Source organism: Mesocricetus auratus, unplaced genomic scaffold, assembly GCF_017639785.1.
Source record: "Mesocricetus auratus isolate SY011 unplaced genomic scaffold, BCM_Maur_2.0 Super-Scaffold_4256, whole genome shotgun sequence".
NCBI lineage: Eukaryota > Metazoa > Chordata > Mammalia > Rodentia > Cricetidae > Mesocricetus > Mesocricetus auratus.
This window is the reverse complement of record NW_024429182.1, coordinates 115528894-115550055: the sequence shown is the minus strand read 5'-3', so window position 1 is coordinate 115550055 and position 21162 is coordinate 115528894. Positions and strand designations below refer to the sequence as shown.

The window sequence follows — 21162 nt, the reverse complement described above, 5'->3', positions numbered from 1 at the left end:
TAGGGAAATGGTTAGGTGGGTAAGAGGGATTGCTTCAAAGGATGAGAACCTGAATCCAGAATCTACATCACCCATACAGGAAGCTATAGGTGGCCATATGTGCCTATAATGTCAGTACTGGCGAAGGGTAGAAACAGGATTGTTGGGTACTGTTAGCTACCAGGCTAGCAGGAAGCTGGGAGGGGACACCAGAAAACAATGAGCTCCAGGTTCAGTGAAAGAAAAGACCTTATGCTCAGAGGAATAAGCAGAGTGAGGAGGAGGAACACAGCTTACTAGAACATCTTTATACTGATGATATGTTGACAAGGCAATATTTCACGTACACTGCAGTAAATATTAAATTTATTTCAACTCTAAATTTTTTAAATATTTATTTTTATGTGTATATGTGAGTGCTTAGATACATGTATATGCACCACGTATGTGCCTAGTGCCCTGAGGGACCAGATGGTGTCAAAATCCCAGGAACTGTAGTTACAGATGTCATGAACAGCCCAATGTGGATGCTGGGATCCAAACCCAGGTTCTCTGCCAAGAGCAGCAAGTATTCTTAACAACTGAGGCATGTGTCCAGCCCCACAATTTAATAGTTACCCAAAATCTTTAACAATATGATTCATATTATACTCCTTTGTGAGCCTGGGGCTAAAACCCAGACTAACACTTGGTGATTATGTTTATTTCTGAGACAGATCTTGCTAGTTATCTCGTGCTGGTCTTGAAATTACTATGTAGGTCATGTGGTCCTCAAGTTTATATTTCTCCTTATTTCCATCTCCTAAGAGCTAAAATTGCACATCTGAACCTGCACCTGCACCAGCAGCAGCAGCACCACCACCACCCTACACATAAATACTAGTTTCAGTCTTTTTAATTCGACCCTTACTGTGCATCACACAAAACAGATTATCTTTATTCTAATCACAGGCAGTCGCTACACATAAGGGAGTCCAATTCATGCAAATCATGAAATAGGCAAGTACTGCCAGAGATTCAGTATGATCTTCATAGACCTCCCCATGCAGACCTCCAGCATGCACTACTTAGCAATAGTTTTGGACTAGCCCGGTACATCCCAATTTTCAAATCTCAATTACCTGGCAAATGATCACGAATTCCTCGATTTATGGGTGTTGTGCAAACTTTACTGAAGTCCAGTGAATCATCCAAAATGGCATTTATCCTTCGAAAGATATTCGCATTGCTACATGTAGACAGTGCAGGGACTTCCTGGTTGTCCCAGCAATCTTTTATCCTTCCTGTTTCTTCTTCCTAGACATAGAGAAATACATTTTTAGGTTTTCTATACTATGAAAAACAGACTCAACCCTGTTACTTTAAACAATACCATGAATTTAAAAGAGCAACTAGAACTTTATTGCCTACATATCAAAACAGTAAACAGATTGTTTATTCTGAACAAAGTACTCACTGTGAGTACCAACTAATGTATAAAGATATTTTCTCAAGAACCTCTTAATCCAGTAGTACACACAAAATAATTAGCATGACAGGGTACCAATAACGTGAACTTCAGAACTAGACAGACTTGTTTCAAATCTTCTGTATATTCACACACTGGAATATTGTTTGACATAAAGAAATGTACTGAGACATGGTACAATATACCTTGAAAACATGGAAGAAACCAGTCACAATAAAGACAACATACAAAGGAAGAGAGAGACATTTTCATCCATTGTGTTACTACTGGTTAAGTCTTCCATGCTCCTGTAAATGACCCTTCACCTATGTAAAAACCCTAATTAAACACACCAGGCCACCAGAATAGAAAAACAAGATACACACACATACCTGCAGGCAAAATACTCGTGTACATAAAAATAACTCATTGGCCATACCTGATAACACAAATCTGTAATTTCAGCTATTTGGAAAGGTTGAGGCATGGGGGTCATAAACTCATTTAGTAAAACTACCTCAAAATAAAAAGTAAAAAGAAGGCTTGGCATTTGATCAGTGGTATGTTTGTCTAATATGTTCAAGACTCCAGGTTCAATCCTCAGCACTAAAAAACACCACTCTAGACACAACTGTACACTGATACATATGATACATCTATTATCACAGGAAGGTTGTTTAAAATGTAAGGCTCTATCATGTATGAGCTGTACGATGCCAGCCTTGTGTCTCAGTTTCCCCCTATATGAAATGGTTAAAGATGACCTACCAACTTTTGGATGACTTGTATGGCATATAGCAGTTGTTTCCACACTAAAGATATAATTACAAGAGAGGATGTGGCAAGCATCAAAATGGAACCTACAGCATCCAAAGGGAATACTAGTCACTGGAAGCACACACATAAATCTGCTCACTAGTAGGAAAAGCTGTGCAAGGCATCACCAAAAAAAAAACAACACTCTTAGATATAGACTTACAAACAGACCCTAGTAAAAACTACGGTGGTATCCTCTGGAAAATGTGAAGTATCACCATTTATTAGTACCAAGAGAAGCTAGCTAGCTTGTATCATTCTTCACATTTCAATTTCCTCATTTTCTACACCCAAGGCCACATGTTTAAGCAATGACACACTGGCTGACAGATTGAATTTCTTTTCTTTTTCTTTCTTTTTTTTTCTTGAAAAAGATTCTCACATAGGATGACTCAGAACTCCTTACACCATTACCATTACCCCAATCTTTAACTGCTGTTTGAGAAATGCTAGCCCAGACTTTAATATGTAGCCTGGAGCTGTAGAGAAGCGGTTACCCATAGCTATCCTCCTGCTTCAGCTTCCCAAGTGACAGGATTACAAGTATGTGATTCCACACCCAGTGGACAGACTTAATTAACTTTCTAAGGCAAATCAGCTTAAGGAGTGCAATCATTCCCAAATAACTTGTGAAGAAAAAGAATGGAAATCAGAACAAGTAAGGAAAACCAGAACTAATTTATAGCTTCTCTCCTCAAAAAAGAACAGAACTGCATGTTGTTACTTTGTCTAGTCTATTAAAATCCAGGTGATCACTAAGAAAGACTAAATGCATTCACAGTTTAAAAACTGCTGAATGGTATTGAAGGAGCACATTCATATCCTACTTCAAAAGCTTCAAGATTTTGAAAATGGGTATCCTCTGAAGCCTTTGAAGGCCACCAGAATACTCAATTCTACAAGGATGTTTGCCAAACCCTACTGACTCACACCACTCAAAGGTCTTTTCTAAGTAAGAGGATACTCAACTTCACTTTGTGACTTCATAAAGGCATGAATTTACAATTTGCAGACGGTAAGGCTATATATACGTCATTCATTCACTGCCTAATGAACATTAATTGTCCTCTATAGGCAATACCTTAAGGGTCAAGAAGTGAAACAAAGATTCAATTTGAAAGTCTGGACAATGAACTAAGATCTGATCATGTTGTAAATAAACACAATACAAGTTACTGCATGCTATAAACATATTCTGCCCTCTAATTCACAATGTGTTTGGAAGCTGGATAGAGATGAGGTCTAAAGAACAACACAGAAAAAAGAGACATTATCAAAAGTGTTCCAGTATGGTAGAGTGTTAGGTACAGAAGAGACTGCAAAGACCTCATAAACCAGGTTAAGTACTTATCAGTGTCTTCTATATCAGAAGTTACCAAAAAACTTTAAAGCACCCTTTAACAATGAAAAAACACCTAATTTGTGTTTACTATTATACAAGGGCTATAAATAAAATCTCAGGATCTTGACAAAAACCCAAAACAAGAAAATCATTAACTGTAAGTCTCAATAGACTGACACCAGTTGTAGGAGAGATGAGGACAAATGAGAAAAGTATGATAATAGTTTAGGGGACACATGCAGACTTGGGAAGTCTTCTGAGAGAAATTCATTCCTCGTGAGCAAGGTCTAAAATACTTATTTCAAGTAGTCTGAAAAAATCTTAAAGAATCTATCCAGCCATTTTGACTCACTCCTAATACCATTGGCAAGATGCATCCTATTCCTAAACTGGGTAAATGCCATCTGGCACGTCCCCTTTCTTATGTACCACAAATTAAAAGTCTTGTTTAAGGTGACTGCATAGTTAGAATAAAAATAAACAAGGTGTTCAAATTATACCCCAAATAGCTGATCTTACCAGCAAGTAGCAATATTTGCCTTGAATAACCACAATGGGGGTGTGGTAAGTGAACCAGTGTTGTTATATGGAGAACAGTCCTATTACTTTCCTTATATGCACACTACACATGAAAGTATAATATATGGCACATGGAGTCTGAATTAATACACATATAGTACTTACCAGTGTCTGATACCTAATTATATGCTGAGCAAATTAATGCTATCAGTACTAATTACACCATGAGTCAGAGGCAACTACAGGGATCTTTGAAGAAAGGATCCATGTGTTCATTAAATGAGGGAAAATGTATTTAAAAGCTAAGGCAACTGCTGGGCAGTGGTGGCACATGCCTTTAATCCCAGCACTTGGGAAGCAGAGGCAGGAATCTGAGTTCGAGGCCAGATTGGTCTACAGAGCGAGTTCTAGGACAGCCAAGGCTATGCAGAGAAATCCTGTCTTGAAAAACCAAAACAAACAAACAAACAAAAAAAGCTAAAGCAGCTATTTATTGATGACCCCAAGCCCTTGTCTGCCTGGGTAGCCATGCCTAATATTTTACTTCAGAAGCTTAATTAAAATACTGAAGACAGCATACACATGAAGCTACCTAAAACTTTAATCCACCATAGATTTGACAGATTCTTTTAAAGCACCAATTAAAAGAATTATTTCTCATTTTCAAATTTGAAACTGTCTACTCCCATAGTTGAGTACCACTGACTTTAAATAGTCTATCTCAGTGGTTCTCAACCTGTGGGTCACTATCCTTTTAGGGTTGCATATTAGATATTACATTGTGATTCATCAAAAAAATTAGTTATGAAGTAACAATGAAATAATTTTATGATGGGGGGTCACCATAGCATGAGAAATTATATATTAAAGGGTCACAACATTAAGAAGGTTGAGAACCACTGGTCTATCTTAACTTTTAACAACATGTGGTTTTAAATTCAAACCAATGTTTTAATTAGACCAAATTTTTCTTTTTTGAAACAGGGTTTTTCTGTGTAGCTTTGTAGACCAAGCTGGGCTCAAACTTACAGAGATCCGCCTGCCTCTGCCTCTGCTGGGATTAAATGTGTGTACCACCACTGCCCAGGCAGACCAATGTTTTACTATAACACGAATTTTTCTTAGTTAATCTTCTATTGCCTGGTAACTTATTGTTTTGGCATATTTTCCCATGAAATGAGATCATCAGCAAACTTTTTTTTAATCTCAACTTAAGTCTTTTATTGTGAACAAAAATTAAGCTTTTATATTAATGAAAACCTTGGGATAAACTATCACTAAATTAGAGAGTCAACAGACTTACTTGGCAATACTAGAAAGAGAAAAATGCTAATTCTTTTCAAACTTAAAGCTGGTATTACAGAAAAAAATGGCCTCTAGATAAAATTAGTTCTGCCTTTGTACATGTTATTAGAATGCCTCATGAAGAATCTACTAACACAAATTATTTTAGATCAGGCCTCAATTCTCAAGGGGTAACAACTGATATAAAAACAAAACAAAACAGTGGTCTTCTATAACTCTGGGCCTCAACTGTTCCTTCAGAAGTTCAGGCTACAAAATAATTCATTTTTCTTTTTGTACAATGAAATATTTCTTTCCTAAAATGTCAGTCCTTATGTTAAAGCAAAGTCATGGACTCTGAGTTATAAACACCAGGCCTATCACCTTATATTACTGTGAGCCTGTATTACCTAAGGTATAAAAAAGTTAAGTGGTACAGTTTATATTATGAAATTACAAATTAAATGTTCAGAATTCTCAGTAAATAACTTACTATTGGTAGATGTCCAATTCCATGTAGGTAATGGCATCACTATTACAAGTATGTTTCCAAAGTATTATTCAAGTCACCTTCATCAAGAAACATTTATCTTATCAAAATAAGGTGGGTTTTTTCTTTTGATTTTATACCTCTAGTTTCAAACTATCAATTATGACTATTTTAAAAGTATGTTTTATTTGAGAAGGGATCTTATAATTCAGGATGGCCTAGAACTCATGGTCCTCCTGCCTCTATATCCCAAGTTTGGGCATTATAAACATTTATCACTCTGTATGAGCAAAAATGTAAATCCACTCCATGCAGGTTATGTTTTCTGAAAAAACAAAATCACAAAGTTGCATTGTGTACATGGTAGAAGAAAACCTAGAACTGCTTTGTTGGAAAACTCTGGCCTTGCCTTCAGATATAGTATATGTTCTATGCCAAGAACATGGTGACCATTCCTCAGATCAAAATCCTGGCTGGATTAACACTCAATTTTCATCAGTGGTTGAAGCACTACCATCTCTAGTTTTTATTCAGTCTGCTTCTACTCAACAACACAACTACACTAGAGAGATGCTTTTAAGAGAACTACTGTTAGTCCCCTCTGGACTTGTAAGAACCTAAGAAAGCAATTTAAGTTTGAGCCAGGTGTAGTGGTACACACCTTTAATCCCAGCACTTGGAAAGCAGAAGCAGACAGATCTCTGTTAATCTGAGGTTAGCCTGGTCTACCTAGTTGAGAGACCCTTTCAGAAAGAAAGAAAATAATTCTAGTTTGTCTATGAAGGATACACAGTTTACTCCTCCAAATGAGAGTTTTAAAGCTAGAGTTCATGGATTAGAATTTAGAAAATCTTAGGAGATGCTAGTGCATACCTTTAATCCCAGGTACTGTGAGTTTGAGGCCAGCCTGGTCTGCAGAGAGAGGCTCCAAAGCCAAACAATTCTTTCTTGACATTTTTTGGGGGTAGCCCATCATCACCTACTATACTGAATTCAGAAACTACTTTCTCCTGTTTCTTTCTCCTTTGGTTATTTTATGTTTCCATAGGGTGTATCTGCCAGTCACCCAGTCTTCATTAATTCTATTGTCAGTCTGAGAAGAAAATAGTACAGTCTCCAGATACATTTATGAAAACAGTAAGGGAGTCATTTTAAAGATTTTTCAGTTTTAAATCGTGTTTGTGCATTTGTTTGTGTATATGCATATGTACATGAATGCTGTTGCCCATGGAGGCCAGGGGAAGGTGTCAGATCTACCAGAGCTGGAGTTACAGGCAGTTGTGAGCTGGTAACTGAACTTGGTTCCTCTGCAAGAGCAGAATAACTGCTGAGCCATCTCCCCAACCTCCAAAGAGGAGACATTTAATATGAAACCTGCTCAAAAATAGTTGGCAGCACATGACTATAGCTATTGTCTACATATAATGGTCACTATTAACTATAGGTACCACTAACTCTCCAATTTGATGAACTATAAGGCAGTTCACTGCCTGTATCTACACCTCTGCAGCAGTACCAAACATTACAATCTGCTGTATTTCCAAGCTCTTAACACAGATACCTTATGAAAGTTAGATCCATACTACACTTCTGTTACAGGTATTTTTTTGCCACATTAATTGTACTTACATAAATAGCAATTGCTCCTTTCTTATGCCTTATAAGTATCCGGATATTCACTAATTGTCTTCTGTCAAAGCTCATGACTACTCAGGATTTGGGTTTTAAATTTTTACCACAGAGAATTCCTCATAAAGAACCAAGGCTCCAGAGTTATTTCCAAATCTGGTCTATATCTCCTCCCCAGTGTCTCTCAAGCTGCCTGATGTAGATAAAGGGGAAAGGGAATCTAAAGTCTGAATCTCAATTTTAATCCTAGTGCTCTATCAACTGGGTAACTTTGACCAAAATTTTCAACTTAGCTATGATAGCCTCAAAAATCACTATTTAGACAGCTAGTCATCTAGATACTATTCAAGCACTCCCTAATTTGACATGCGTCCTATTACTGTCTTTTTTCTCTTGTTCTACTGTTCTATCAAAGAGCAGTTTTGACATCCACCTCTCCTCACACCCTTGGGACTTCTCTGATAGTTATTCCTCTTACACATTCATCTTTTCTGTGAATAGAATCAACTCTTTTCAATGTTTACACTGTTTCATAGTCCCATACTCCTCGATCTGGTAGTCACCGGTTCTTCCTCCAGCTTCTCCATAGAGTAAACTACTACCTCTAACTCCCACACCCTTGTTTATCTTTTTAATTCTTGAAGTCTCCTTCCCAACACGTAGCGTCAGTGTCTTAGTCACTATTCTACCTCTGTGAAGAGACACCATGACTAAAGCAATTCCCATTTAAAAAAATAATTGGGGACTTGCTCACAGTTTCAGAGGGCTTAGTAGATCATCATCATGGCAGGGAGCATGGTGGTCCTCATGGCTCTGGGGCAGTAGCTGAGAGTTACACCCTGATCCTCAAGCAGAGAGACTGGGACTGGCATGGACTTCTGAAACCTCAAAGTTCACACCCAGTAACAGTCCCTCCAATAAAGGCACAACTCCTAATCCTTCTCAAACAGTTCCACTCCCTGTTGTCTAAGCATAGAATATGAGCCTATGAGGGCCATTCTTAGCCAAACCTATCACAGGTAGCATGCTTTTTGCTTAAATTCACTGCACTCTATCAAATCCAATGGGCAATTCTTCAACCTTTCAGGGTATTTTCTTTCTGCCTGTATGTTCCTATCAATAGATCTTTGAAAAACACAAATAGGAAAACCTCCCATATAGGATTGCAGTTCTCAAACATTTCAGTCTCAGAACTCTCGACATCCCTAACATTTCTAAAGCAGTAGATCTCAAGAGCTTTGGTGCAGATAGACCCTATTAGTATTTTCTCACTGAAACCTTTTGTTATTGCTGCAGTTATTAAACTGTGTCAATTTGGAGAAACAACTTTTTTAAAAAAACATTGTAAAGTACTGGAACTGGAACTGGAGTTACAGACAATTGATTAACAACCGTGTAGGTGCTGAGAACCAAGCCTGGGTGGCCGCAAGAGCAACAAGTGCTCTTAACTCCTGAGCCATGGCTCCAGTTCTGTCTCAACTTTTAAAGTTAATTTAATAGAAGCTGGCTACATTTAATTTAACCTGTTGACATGTATTATTTTGAATTATATCAAGAAAATTCATTTTCAGATAGCTCCTGGAAAGAAAGTATGTTCAGATAATTTTGATTATTCCTTTTTGATACATCAAACCTTATAAGCACTAACTTCTTAGAAGTTAATAACAGCATGACAACTGAAAGCATATGGATGTGTCCTTCCAATGCTGTTAGATTAAAATATGTAAGTTCAACTCACACTATGAATGGACTTTGTTTTTTAACCTACATCTGACTTTATAATACTTTATGTCAATCGTGTGGTAAATATGGGTTCACTGAATTCTTCAGATCATGTGTTAACATACTTTTTGACAGTACCACAACTCTCATCAGGAGTCTTTTAAATACATAGTGTCAAATAAAGTTTTCCAAAATTATAATTTCTTCTGAGCTCAAATTTTATCACTGGCAACAAACAGTCATTTTCTAATGAAGAGACTGGCACATTTTGTTCATTTTTAAAAATATGTCTAACAGATACCGTAAGTTGAACAACCTTGGTATCAGTGTTCTTCCAAGTAGAGGATGTATTTTTCTTGAAATAAAATCACAGAAATACTTTGACAACCACTCTACCTGGATGCTAAGCAACAGTGCTCTCCACTAGATTACCATTTGTCACAGCACATATTCAAGATTTAGTAAGCTTGATTTTTTTATTACTTCCTCAAGCACACTTTTATGTAAAGCTGGTTTGTAGGGGTATTGTATGAATAGTAAAAGGATGGATGTCACAATTTAATGGCACTGCCACGATTCCTACTAATGTACCAGTAGCTGTATTTACTCCTACCACTTTTGCATCATCAGTGCCAACACCAACAGTTTAAAAGCACCTGATAGGACCAAGTGTGGTGGCACAGGCCTATAATCCCAGCACTCGGGAAGTAAGGCAGGAGGGTCACAAGTTTGAAACCAATCTGGGATACACAGTCAATTTTAAGCAACTTGGGCCATGAGATTCTGTCTCAAAAGAAAGGAAAAGGAAAAGTCCATGCTATTTTAGAATTATGTAACACTTTGGAGACCTGCTGTCATAAAGACCAAGTTCCTTAACCATACCATGAAAAAAATCCCTTCATCTTAGTAACCAACTTGGGTTTCTTTTTTAAAAGTATTTTAATTGAAAGCTAGCATACCCTCAGTAAAGGGTATTATATTTTTAATAATATAACTTAATAAATGCTCACATATTTGTATAAATATGAGTACCACAACACATCAAAATAAAAACACTTCTACAGTGCAGGTTTTTTCAAAATAAAGACACTTTTACATTGTAGGTTCTCCTGTGTCTTTCCCATCCTCTACGCTCCATTTTTGTTTCAGTCCATCCCGCAAGGGCTTACTGTTCAGAGTTTATTTGCATGCCTGTACATTTGCATGTGTGGGAGCCAGTGGCTAAGTTTCCCGTTCTTCAGAGGTGTTCATGCTGTTTGTTGAGACAAGGTTTCTCAATGGCCTAGAGCTCATTTCTGTTGGCTTGTTCACATGTTTACCTGTAACTTTTGAGTCAGGGTCTCGTGTATCCCAAGCTGGTCTCAAACTGGCCATGTAGTAGAGGACAACCCTGAAATTGATTTTTCTGCCTATACTACCCAAGTGCTGGGATTACAGACATCCAAGTGCTAGGAATCAAATTCAGGACATCTTATGCATGACAGGTAAGCACTCTACTCTTAGTTAAACTATATCCTAATCTAGTCTTGTCTATTTTTGGACTTCTTATAAATGGAGTCATAAAACAGGTAATCTTGTTCTCTGGGGTCTGGCTTTTTAATTATTATTTTGTCTTGTTTTAAAAAAGGGTCTTCATTATGTAGCCTCAGCTGGCCTGCTATGTAGACCAGGCTGGCCTAGACTTCAAAAGATCTATCTGCTTCTGCCTCCCGAGTGATGAGATTAAAGGTGCGTGCCACCACATTCAGGGGTTCTAGCTTCTTTATTATTACAATATGAGAACTACTAAAGCCTTGTGACTTAAGCTACATAAGTACCCTTTTAACATATTTTTGACAGAGTCTAAAGTGTCCAGACCAAATGGATCAGACTCAAAAAGTTGGAAGTTTCAATTTTAGGAATTAGGAATTAAACAGAAGTAAAATAAAATCAACACAGCAGAAGGTCAAGATGTAAGAATCTAGATGAAACACCTGGGGCCGAAGAAATGAGTTCCATTTCTAGCTATATAACCAACTGGTGCATAAAATTAAAAACAATCATTTAGAAATAAGTCTAAGCCTTTTTCCCCTTTGTCCATTAAAAGAGTTAGAAATGATAATCTGCATTTGGTTTCAACTCTAAAGTATACCAGAAGACAGATCTCCAACAAGTTTTGAGCTTTAAAACACTTCCATGATTACAGCTTTAATTAGTAACAACAACTCAGGAGAAAGGACCAACTCAGAAGACAGATGATATCAGAGCACAAACTAAAACATAGTGTGCACAGGTGTAATAACAAAGTTTTGTATCAAAAGACACAACCTCTTCATACACCCATACTCATGCCTGCCCACCAAGGTAGAGGAAGGTTTTTTTTTCACAACCTTATCAAAGGAGACTATAGGGAGCTGTGCTAAATCCCTCCAGATGGTACCATACCAGCACATTATGCTGGTGAAGAATAAAGAGACCGGTAACACTATTAGTCAAGTTACTCCTAAAATTAATAGTGAGCCCATTTTTTAGCACTCAAGTCAATCTTTATACCTAACCTTCTAGGGAGTCTCCAGTTACCTCAAGGGAAGTCAGCACAAAATGCCTTAAAAATAAAAACCAAGAGTGTTGACTCACTGCACTCTAAAAGAGCTACTTGGAGCTAGAAATGTCTCAGTGGTTAGGAGCACTTGCCGTTCTTGCAGAGTTCCCATTATCCATAAATACAGAGACTCAACCATCCATGGACACACACATGGTGCACATACATGCATTCAGGCAAAAACAAAAAAGCAAATCTTTTCAAAAGGAGCTACTCAACCCCCCAAAGGAAATAATCAAAGAAGTGAAGGTGAATTCAGTCAGGAACAGGAACACTCCCACCCTAGCACTTAAAAACATATTGAATATTAAGGTAGTAGTATAATCCCTAACAAGAATCTTTTTAAATCCCTGTAACACCAAAGAATTGAAAATTACATCTATAATGTTATTTCTAAAAATGAAATGTGAATATCTACTTTTCATGAAAAGTCAAATACTTTCCTATAAAAATGTGAGAAGGTTCAGTGGTTAAACACTTATCACCAAGCCTGACACCTATGTTCAAAACCTGGAACCTACATGGTATAAGGAGAGAACTGACTCCTCCAAGTTGTCCTCCAACTCACACACACACACACACACACACACACACACACACACACACACACACACACACACAGAGAGAGAGAGAGACAGAGAGAGAGAGAGACAGAGAGAGAGAGAGAGAGAGACAGAGAGAGACAGAGAACTACTTGGGGGTCCTATCTTCAACAAGAACTTTCGGCACTTGGGGTCTGTGCTTCATAAGCAGCTTTTAACTAAAACAGATTGCAAACAACGGCTGGGGGAAACAAAGGACATTTCCAATGCTGCAATGTGGGAAGCAAAGAAGGTGGAGTTAGTAGCTGCATTCAAGGACTTAATGAATACTGAATGGGTGCAATCAATACGTCTTGGTTTCAAATCAAACAACAGATTAGAAACCCAAATTATTCATATAACTTCCTCACCCTAAGCTCAGTATCCAACCCCACTTCTCATTTGTCCCAGGTGCTTTGGGGCAAATTCTACCCAGAGTCAGTTCAGTTTAGATCAGGAAAAGCAGATTTACAGATGAGATTACCACAGCTGTTCCAAAGCAGAAAGATAATTTGTTACTTGATCCTGACTCTTTTATTACCTCCACCATTAGCTACTGAAGATAGGAGTCTAAACATTAGTACTGGAGTTGGTTATGAATTCCCATCAAACTTTAACAAGAACTACAAATTCACTAATATGCCCTTTAAAACGGATATAATTTTTGATTAATTATCTAAGGGGCCTGATACCAGTGAATGAAGCTTAAACACACAACACTTAGCACTAAAATATACATTAGCAAAAAAGAGCTTCCATATAGACGTCCCAGACTCACCCACTGCTCTCTGCTTTCCCAATCAACTAATTCTGAACTCAGACCTGATTGCTTGGCTGATAGCAGATGCTACAGAGGCTAAAATCATGCAACAGTCTGAAGTTCCTATCTTTACTAACCTTCCGGGCATGGGTAAAGAAGCTGCCTTGTTTGTATTAGAGCCTGTGTTCTCATGTAAAAAAGCCAATTGCCAAAGACTTTGAATATACTCACTCCTCCTTTAAAGCCTTAAAAGCAAGATACAGAAATAAACGTTCCTTCTAGACACTTCCAACCTCTACTAGCATGACTAGATATAGTGCTGATATTAAGATACTAAGCCTTGCCTGGCATTGGTGGCGCACGCCTTTAATCCCAGCACTCAGGAGTCGGAGGCAGGCAGATCTCTGTGAGTTCAAGAGACCAGCCTGGTCTATAAGAGCTAGTTCCAGGACAGTCTCCAAAGCCGCAGGGAAACCTTGTCTCGAGCCCCACCCCCCAGAAAAGATACTAAGCCTTGCCCAGAATTAAAGACCCAGTCCCTCATTCCTGGATAAGGGTCCTTTTATGCCCTGGGAGATTAACATTTACAATTTTACAAAGTTCTGCACACACAAAATCAAACAACAACAAAACCCACCACCAATAGAAAAAGTCCAGGCCAGCCCAACCCAACTTTATTTCTGCTGTAGGTGGGTTAGGAGTTCAAAGTCAGCCCAAGTCACATGAAGAGACCCTGCAGATATGGAACTGAGAGGAGGGAGTGAAGGGAAAGAGGGAAGGGAGGGGAGAGGTACAAAAATTTAAGTCTTACTAATTCTTGGAAATCTAAGAAGCATCACTAGAAGAGTTTTAGTTAGACAGAAAAGGTGAAATTAATCATCTCTACTTTTATCAGTCTTAAAACAATTATATAATCCTAGCACTTGGGAGGCAGAGGCAGGTGATCTCTGTGAGTTCGAGGCCAGCCTGGTCTACAGAGTGAGTTCCAGGACAGCCTCCAAAACAATACAGAGAAACCCTGCCTCGGAAAAAAAAAAAGAAAAACAAACAATTATATAAAATTTCAGGGCTGGCAAGATGGCTCAACAGGTTAAAAACACTTGAGTCTGAGCCCTAGGACCCTGTGCTGAAAGGACAGAAATGACTCCTACAAACCGTTTTCTTACCTCCCCACAAATGCACACTCTGGCATGAACACAACTTCCAACACACAATTACTACAATATACAATAAAAATTAAAAACCAATCGTATCATTTCAAATCTGTCTTGTCTGAAGAAAAATTACTGAAATTTTATCTATGTTGAAAACGAAAGTCTTTTGTATAGAAGTTTGGGAAGAGCCTTTCTCCAGACTGCTGGCTCTCAGGATCACCAACAAACTGCTCTGACACATCATGGATTGGTAGACACAGCACATTCCTTCCAGACAGTAATGCTCAGAAGACCTATACTGACTTCCACAGCAACAGGAGATCGCTACCACTACAGTTAGAGTTCATGACGTTTATAAAAATGAACCAACATCCTTCTGATCCTCGACAGGCACACATGTAACTGGTTGTGATCAAGCAACAACAAGATCCGGGATCTCACTCCATCACTTAATAGCTTTGTGAGCTGATATTTGAGCCTCAACTGCAAAATAGGGAACTCTATAGAGAGATCTACACACTGACTCCAAACCAGTCTTCAGGTTAAATCCAACATTAAAGACATTGTATTTGGTTACTGCTGCACTTAAAAGCCAGGGATTCATCAGAATGGGGGGAAGGGGATCAAAGGTGCATCAACTCTGGGTGTGCAGTTGTCTTTCAGTAATCAATTAATGACTGTTTCTTTTAGAGAGGCATATACACTATAGGTCAGTGGGTGCTACTCTCCCCTCATTTTCAACGCATTTATTCTACCTTTGTATAATCTAGGTTTACAATCCTCCCTAAGGATGTTTTACAATGAGCTGATTGTGCCTGAGGAAAATACTTTCTGAGGCAGCCATTATCAATAGCTCCTTGTCAACAGGTTTGGTGGTGTTCTTACAATCGTACTTCTTCCTTCACACTCTGCTGCTTGAACGCTTAAGTGTGCCGCGGCAGTGTAGCTGCCTGTACTGGGAGGGCCCAGGACCATTTCTAACTACAAATGTCCCCATGATCATTAATCGCATGAGTCAGCTCTCTAACTCTTGTCTGCTATACAGGCTGACACAGACTGCCTTCCACACTGGGGAGCTTCTGCCAGGAAGCTCTCTGTAGAACAGTCGTCGGGAGCGGGGAGCAAGTGTGTTCACACTCAAGGCTGACTCGCCTGTACAGTTGTCCGCTTTCTATCAACAGAGCACACAGTGTCAAATGACTTGAATTTAGATGGAAATGAACGTGCGAACTGCGGGGTGGAGCGTGGCAAACCATACAGAAAATGCTGTGAATCCCAGGCAAGTTGTTAAGAGAAGGGTAAATGATCAATGGTGAACTCTGAACACTACCGTCCTTAGGCCTCCTGACAGGCTGGAGCCCCCAGCGTGCATCAGAAGTCAGCGGAAAACAATCGCCGGCTTGTATTTCTGAGGTTCTGTTCTGCCCGTCCGTCTCCTTTCTTTCTTAACAGTTTATGTCCCTACACTCAACTCACACAGAACAGGCGCATGAAAGTGAAAACTCTCCTCAGCAAAGTCTGCGTTGGAACATTTGGGCCCAGTCACCTCAGAGGCGGCCTGGAGAAAGCTGGTCCATGCACGCCTTCCCAGAGCACTAAACCCGACCCACTTGCCTTGGCCCCAGCAGATGACGCAGACCAGCAGTTTACCCAGGTGCCAGAAGAGAGTGGGGAGGCAGCACGGTAGCCAGGGAGACCAAAAGAAGCAGTTGCCAGAGAAATGCGTTCAGCAGAGCCGGCCTGGAGGCCGCGGTGGGGGATGGGGAGGCCTGAGGCAGGCAGCCCCGGGCTCATCCGGGTCGTGGGTGCTTCCGACTCTTTCCACACGCTTAATTCTATCCGAGGACAGAGTCCAGTGCGGTACAGCCTGCAAGCCGCAAAGGGCCACTCCAGACTGTGGCGCTCACACTCGAGGCTGCACGGACCCCTGGGTCCCAGGTGTGCCATGCTTCCTCGCGTTGAGGGCCACTTGCAGGAACTGTGACCTTATAGGGTCCCCCTGGAAAGGGAGCTCAATGTCGTGAGCTGAGCCACTGGAACCGCAGGGCAACCCACGCGGGTGGCAGAGGCCGGAGCAACACGCCGAGCGGGTGGCCCACCACTGAGACACTTTCCCCTGGCCTGGGCCGCTGGCCTCAGGCACCCGAGGCCGGCCTGGGCCTTTCCCGGGGTGGCGTCTAGGCCCCAGGGAAGCTGCCCGTCAACCCTACCCGCCCAGCTCCCCCAAACCTAAGGCCAATGCTGGAGGCCACGCCAACCCGTCTCTACCCCGACACCCCCACGTTTGGGCACCTGGCCTCGCCGCCTGAGAAAAGCTGAGAGACACCCGCGAGGCCACATGAGTGCGTCTGGCCAGGCCGCGGAGTGAGGAAAGCGGACGGACGCCGAGGAGGAGGCGGCGGACGCCGAGCGGGCTCCACGCCAGCGCCCCCTCGCGGGCTGCTCGACTCCTCCTCCCGGCCCGCGCCCCCAGACCCGCGAGGTTCCCGGGGCTAGCCCTCGAAGGCGGGCCGCACGCACGCGCGACCTCACCTGGCCCGCTCCACCCTCAGGGCTCGGGCTCCAGAAGCAATCGAACGTGTGAAGCCACGTGACTTCCCCGGGCTCGGAAGGCGCGCGGCCCGCACGAGGGGCCCGAGTCGTCCTCGGCTTTAAAGGAGCCATGTCGGCGGCGCCGTCGCGGCGCGCGTCCCCGAGCGCCGACCCAGCCTGAGGGGGTCCCGCCGCCCTCCTCCGCGCGACGCCGAGGCGACTCTGGAGAGACGTGAGCCGCCGGCGCCGCCGGCCGCCTCGGCTCTCACGTGCGACGGCTGCGGGAGGAGGAAGTGTGGCGGGCGCCCGGGCTCCCTTCCGCGCGGCCAGCTCCCGTCTGGACATACGTTCGAGGCCACCGGGAGTCTGCAGGCGCAGCTCCGAGGCCCCAGCGGCCGCCCCCGGAGGGCCGCGGCGCCTTTAAGCCCAAAGGCCTGAGTCACGAGGAAGCTCCCTGCCCCCCCTCGCCCCACACCGCTCCACGAGGCCCACGGCCGTGGGCATGTGACCGGCGCCCCGCCCGGGACGCTCGCCCGGGCGGCGGTGGGGGCCTGTGGGGCGACGAGACAGCGAGCGGACCGTTAGCTGAGGCGGCGGGGACAGCGGCCCCGCCCGGCCCCGCCCCGCCCTGGCGGCTCTTACCAGAGAGAACGCCATGGGGTCCGGCGTGGCCCTGAGGGACCGGCGGGCGGGCGGGCGGGCGGGCGGGCCGGCGGGGCTGTGCGGCGCGGGACGCGCACACACGTGGGCACTGTTTTTGCAGCGAGCGGCGCGCGACTCCGCGCCCCGGCGGCTTATAAAGCTCCGCACAGGCGCTGGCCCCGATGAGGAGCACCTGTGTCGGCCCCGCCCGGCCTCGCCCCCGCCCCCGCCCCCGCCCCCTGCGCTCCTTCCAGCCGTCCATACCCGCGCTCCGCCGCCCACCCTGGGCCTGGGGACCCAGACCGGGGCGAATTCCGAGGTTCAAGCCGCTCCAGGCCACCTCTACCACTAAGGAGCCCAGAGATCCAGGCCCGAAGCACGCTCCTCACCCGGTGATCCTGGCCAAGTCACTCTCCCGCAGGCCTCAGTTTCCCTCACAGATTTACAAGCCTCTGTGCCGCAGCTGCGGTGGTGATGTGCGGCCTCGGTAAAACCGTATAACCACGCCCCTCCTTTCCTAGTGACCTCTCGGATGGAAGCCCCATTGCACGAACCCAGCACCCCCACCCCCCACCTGCAGCAGACACGCCCTCACTTCAGACCCACTGCAACTGCATCTCCAGCGAGCTGGACCAGCTAGCGCAGGCGTCAGGGGACTCCGGAAAGTTCCAAAGACAGCAGCGATCCTCTTTGGATTGCAGTTCCCCGGGGAAACCGCTTCCGACGCTCCCTCCAGATATGCTAGAGCGCTTTACTGAGAAAATTCGGGGCAGGAGATCAGGGTGAGCCCGGTTGTTGTTTAGAAAGGCGTCATGGGCCAGCTGGGGCTGGAGCGGACCGGAAGCCCAAGCGAGCGCAGAGGCGGAGATGGCATTCCGGGCTGGAGACCAGGGAAGGCGGAGAGGGAGGACTGCGCTGAGCGGCCCAATCTGACTAGGACCCAGCTAATGCGTGCTGATACCACAGGAGGGAAGTCTGAGCCCAGTTTATGAAGGGCTTTTATTCTGCAGCCAGCTGGAAACTAGAAAGAATGGTGAACGGAGCTTGGAAGTTGCTCGTCTCTTTTACGGTGTTGCTGGAGACTTAGAGGATAAGAAAGGGACCTGAACACTTGTGAGTGGTTTATACGTTAAACTATTTATTAAGCACGTATTCTGCTGACGGTTTCTCCTGACAGGAAGGAAGCCACTGCCAACTGCTGGCAGGCTCCTGAGGCAGGTACTGTAGGTTTCTGCCCAGGGCAATAGGAAAGGAAGCCTATGGCCCTAGTGTAGTGTGCCGTTCTGAGGAGAAGGTGAGGAAGAGGACAGATGCCATAGTTGAAGTCCAGAGGGAACTCAGTGACAGTGAGGGCTAGCTAGTCCCCATCTTCGTGCTTTCCCAAGGGTTGCTGAAGTCCTAAGTAGACAGGGTGATGCCTGTAGGGGAACCCATACCCCTAGGCGCAGCCCACCCCCATGTCCCATCTTGGGCAGCAATACTCCCGATACTCCAAACCTTGCTTCTTGTCTGTCTTCTCTCTTCTGAGAGAGTGCGTGTACACGCAGATGTCTAGCACATAGGAACTCTAAGTGAGGGTGTGTGAGGTGCTCGGAAGACCAAGGCACACCTGGAAGGGCTGGTCAGCCAGCCATGGTAACTTAGGCCTGTAACCTCAATGCTATCACGGATGAGGCAGGAGGATTGCCTTGCATTGGAAGGCACTAAGAACTACTGTCTGAAGAAAGTCTGCCTCAAAAAATAAATAAGTGGAAGGGATGGGTTAGCTGATAAGCATCTACTATGTCTGAAATGTGAATTTTAAACCCAAGGTCACCATGTACTTTAGTGGCTGCCAATTTGTGATCCTTCACATCCTGTCCTCCCTGGCCCCAAAGTGAAGATAAAAATCTGAGACTTGAAATGGCACCTCAAGGCCTATGGGAATGAGTATCTGAAAAAAAAATAAGAAACTTCCAAGCACCCAGCATATAAGAAAGTAACTTTGAACGTGAATTTCTGCTGAGTTTCTTGCTGAGGCGGTAAGAACAGAGTCTTTCTGGGCACTCAACCATGTGCTTAGCACTCTTCTACGCCTTGACTTGCGTTAGCTCACTTGGTAGGTGAAGAGATATGCTCTAAGAAGTGACTTATGCTTGGCTTCAGCTGTTTGGGAGACTGAGGCAGGAGGATTGCAAATTTAAAAGCAGCCTGGACAACTTAGCCTGTGTGCCCCCACCTGACCCCGCCACCTACACCCCAGACTCCATAGTAGAGCTGGGAATATTATCAACAAGAGTGCTCGTGTAGTACGCTCCAGACTCCAGGGTCAATCCCGTGTACCACAAAAGAAGGCAATTAACTCACTCAGGGACCCCTTGCCAACAGGAGCAAAACAAGAACGGTACAGTTTTCTGTTTTCATGGTCTGATGACAATAAAACTTCCAGCATCTCCAACCTCCTGTCCCACATTATTTATTTGTGTGTCTATATGGACAGAAGTGGAAGTCAGAAGACAACTTGCAGGAGTCTGTTCTCTCCGTCTACTGTGTGGGCCATGGGGCTTGAGCGCAGGTCAAGTGTGGTGGCAGATGCCTTTACCTCACCTGATGAGTCCCCCCCCCACACACACACTCTGGTTTTTGAACAGGCTTTCAATATGTGTGTAGCCCACCTCCTGCCTCAACCTCATGAGTGCTGTGATGACAAGTGTGCATCACCATGCCCTGGTTGCTTCCATGCGAAGTACCAGAGCTCACTGATGATGGGGAGGGAAGAAGTAAGGAGTTCAATTTAGTTACGGTCTCAGCTGAGTTGTTGCTCCCAGGATGATATTGGGGAGTAGGGTGCACACTTGGTTACGCCTACAGATTCTACAGGAAGTACAGTCCTGGCTAGAAGGCATCCACTATGTACCATGCAGAGTGCAGGAGACGATAGAGACAGGGTCAAGTCGCCACAGCTGGCCACTGGCAGAAGAGTCCAACATGCCTGGCACTGTCTCTGCAGCTTTAAGTGTAACTGGTTGGTTGTTTTCAGTTTTAAATTGCATGTAGCAGAGGGCCAGAGAGACTATAGTTTTTTTTATGTGCCACATATAAAAGTGCAGGGCACAGTAAGAAGGCAGAAAGTTAAAAGAATAAAGGAGGTTACTGGGAGAAAATGATTTCCTAGTTGCAAGAGATCAGAAGAGAAAAAAATCATTTAGGAAATCAAGACCACAAGGGAAGATGGACATGAAATCTCATTCAAGTTCAAGTTTCATCAGCCTCTTTATTGAAGAAACAATAGGGTTTTATCATTGGTTTGTTTGGATAAGAGAAAATAGATCAGTGTGGCAGGATGCCTCAGTGAGTGAAGTAACCACCAAAAGCCTAATGACCTGAGCCCAATTCCCACAAGCCTCATAACAGTGGAAGGAGAGAACCAGCTACACCAAGCTGTCTCCTACCTCCACCTGCACAGAAGTAATAAATCCTTTAAAAAGATAGCGGATCAGCCCCACTCTTAATCATACATAAATGAAAATTTTAAATAGTTAAGTATATAAATGTATAAAGCTGTTCTTGGGATTTTAAAGCGGAATATAAGAGGACATCTTTATTTTAATTTGTTTTGATTTGTTGAGACATGTAGCCCAGGATAGTCTTGAATGGAAATTATCTTCCTCCCAAATGCTAGGATTATAAATCTATGTTATTAGA

The 21162-nt window shown here is 43.3% G+C and overlaps 1 protein-coding gene across 5 annotated transcripts in view; it reads right to left on the bottom strand.

Moving 5' to 3' along the window:
- Cpeb1 (cytoplasmic polyadenylation element binding protein 1) overlaps positions 1 to 18220 on the bottom strand; it is a 91979-nt gene extending 73759 nt beyond the window's left edge. For 2 of the 5 annotated variants that reach the window (XM_040729411.1, XM_021231673.2), the window contains exons 1-2: positions 16837 to 16983; positions 1101 to 1275 (exon numbers count right to left, since the gene is read on the bottom strand). In XM_040729411.1, coding sequence (XP_040585345.1) covers positions 1101 to 1275; positions 16837 to 16968 — 307 coding nt within the window. In that variant the 5' untranslated portion in view covers positions 16969 to 16983. Of the gene's footprint in view, positions 1 to 1100; positions 1276 to 16836; positions 16984 to 17478; positions 17497 to 17867; positions 17973 to 18073 lie in introns of those variants that run through there. The other 3 variants (XM_021231675.2, XM_040729435.1, XM_021231674.2) reach the window with 3 other exon arrangements.
- Positions 18221 to 21162: the final 2942 nt, after the last annotated feature.